The sequence below is a fragment of the Limulus polyphemus genome, unplaced genomic scaffold (assembly GCF_000517525.1).
Source record: "Limulus polyphemus unplaced genomic scaffold, Limulus_polyphemus-2.1.2 Scaffold13522, whole genome shotgun sequence".
NCBI lineage: Eukaryota > Metazoa > Arthropoda > Merostomata > Xiphosura > Limulidae > Limulus > Limulus polyphemus.
The window spans coordinates 4,665-7,211 of record NW_013679132.1 but is presented as its reverse complement, the minus strand read 5'-3'; the positions used below and the strand labels follow the sequence as shown (position 1 = coordinate 7,211).

The 2,547-nt window shown below is 32.9% G+C and overlaps 1 protein-coding gene across 1 annotated transcript in view; it reads right to left on the bottom strand.

Moving 5' to 3' along the window:
- Positions 1-2,547, bottom strand: part of LOC106477238 (ATP-binding cassette sub-family G member 8-like) — a gene marked incomplete at its 5' end in the record, with an annotated part of 9,658 nt that overhangs the window by 2,774 nt on the left and 4,337 nt on the right. The window contains 2 exons of the mRNA XM_013937829.2: positions 351-427; positions 1,251-1,459. Of these exons, the coding sequence (XP_013793283.1) occupies positions 351-427; positions 1,251-1,459 (286 nt within the window). The remainder of the gene's footprint in view (positions 1-350; positions 428-1,250; positions 1,460-2,547) is intronic.

Sequence of the window (2,547 nt, the reverse complement as noted above, 5' to 3'; positions counted from 1 at the left end):
ACTGTTGTCAACCTGTTGGGTGCTGTAGATATTGTGGCACTGTTTGTCAACTTTAATATTGAATATTTAATATTGAAAGTCATATAGGATTGATCTATGTATAGCTGTATCGTCTCTATATTATTGTTTGTCTTATTTTTGGTACTGCCATCCCTACATCATTTTACATTTACAGAATGTTTTTTATAATGGTTGTTATATTACATGAAGAAACCAGTATCCGGTCTGTGAGAAATAAGACTTTATCCAGTTTGTGTTCGATTAACTCGTGTATATTATAACACTTAGGTGTTAAAATATATAATAAATATTTATTGAATTAAAATACAATATGTCTAAAGTTAACCCACCTTTGACATAATATAGGCTAAGCGGGAATACAGCCCATCTCGAAAGTCACGTGACACTGAGGCTTTATCTCTCCACACTAGTAATATAAATAAAACATTATACACAATTATACACACGCGCGTTATCAGTGAAATTAATCAGTGTGATATAAGCTAGACTGACATATAATGTAATAGTGTGAAATGGTTAACCACTCATAAAAACACCGTTGTTTCGTTTCGCCACAAATATTTCACAAAATATAAATATTTGTTCCGAAAGTAAAGCCGAGCTGGATAATAGCGTTATTTACATCATAACCCTCCCTCAGTAGGTCAGAGGTTAGTTTGTAGACTTATAATGCTAACATCCAGGGATCGATTCCCCACGGTGGAAGTGTTTAACTTTTTGCAAAAACAAATTACATAATTTAAACATTTTTATAATCCAACGGTGAACTGATATCCTGAGTAAAACTACTACAGAAATAGGTTTGTGTATAACGAAGATTAACAACATAAATTACACACGTGACGCCATCTTATGTTTATAAACTACCGACCCTTGATGGCTGAGCGGCAAATCTGAGAGCTTATAGTGCTAAATATCGAATTAGGAATCCCGCGGTGAGCACAATGCAGATAGCATATTTGTATAAATTTGTGCTTAACAACTAACAAAAACAAATTTAAAGTGACATCTAGTGGTAGATTATTAAAATAATTAAATGTTATATCCAGTTTAATATTTGAATAACAAGTTGTCGTTTTTTTATATTCACGATCTAAATGTAATTAAGTAGTACAATTCATTTACTTAAGATAAATAGCTTTATAGAAAAGGACCCAAAAACGTATCGCTCGGTCAACTCTGAGAAATCATCTAAATTACTGTTCCGCTAACATCATTATAAAGCTCACCATCCGTAACGTAGTTCAACATCATTGGCAGCAAAGCTACGCCCATTATGACGTAATATACACCGATCCTGTCCAGCACGAACTCTTGTTCGAGTCCACCTCTAACTTTCCAATAAATCACTCCAACTAGGACTGACATCAAGGAGGAGAGGAAAACGTCCGAAACAAAATGGAGGATGTTGTATGGAAACATATAAATTAATACACGTCTGGAAGAGAAACAAAACAAAACATTTCATCTACTTAAATAGCGTTTGTACAAAAATCACACTTAGCACTGTATTAACTACGTTTCAAACTCGTCTGTCATCTATATTAACTATATTTCTGTTAAATCAGATTATTATAATTAATCTTCAAATTCTTGCGCCATCTACAATATAGCGCGGAAAACATGTGGTGAGGTAGCTCTTGTTGGGAAGAACGCTTTTTTCACACAGCTTCATAAACGTTTTTTTTTTTTAATAAATTCACTTATCATTGTGATCTTCAAACTTTTGAATTGTTTAATAGTTAATTTATAAAGAAAAGTTCGTTAATGATCTAATTAGTAGCTTAAGGGGGCGATAATGGTACGTGTTTCTGTTTTATAATAACATAAAAAAATCTTATAGTTTTAATATCCTACACTAGATGACGCTAAAAAAGCATATACACAGTGAGTAAATTCCTTAATAAGACTGTCTTGCTCAGTTCGTCATTTCGACGAAAATAATCTACCTTTTGTTTACAAATTACATTCGTCGAAAAGAAGTGCGTGCGCATGCGCATTTAGATAGTAATGTGCGTGCGCATTTTAAGTACAGACAGACAAACAAACACCGATTGTTGTTATTATAGACTAGCAGAAACGCCGACCCACGAGCGGCTGTTTGCGCTACTGATTAGTAATGGTAGCGTTCATACCTCATTGTAAAAAATTGTAAAAAGTGAACATTTTCTAAAAAAAAATATTTTCTGGAAAGTACTGCACGTGAAAACTGTTCGGATTACGTTCTTTAATCATATGTATCTCATTGCATCATTTTTTAAGAACTCCAGTTTTTAGCACTACATTTAAAAATTGCACCAATAAAGATATAATCAAATCCTCACGTACAGTTCAACTGAAATTCGTGTTATCGTTATAAGGAGAATACTTTTACTAAACATTGTATTCCGCTATAAAGAAATGGCTGTTGCTCATACCATAGTTACGATATTTTTCGGAATATAAGACGCACCCTTATTTTGAAGACAAAGTTTTGGGGAAAACTTTCCTATACTAACTTTACTAACTCCATTACTATAATTTATT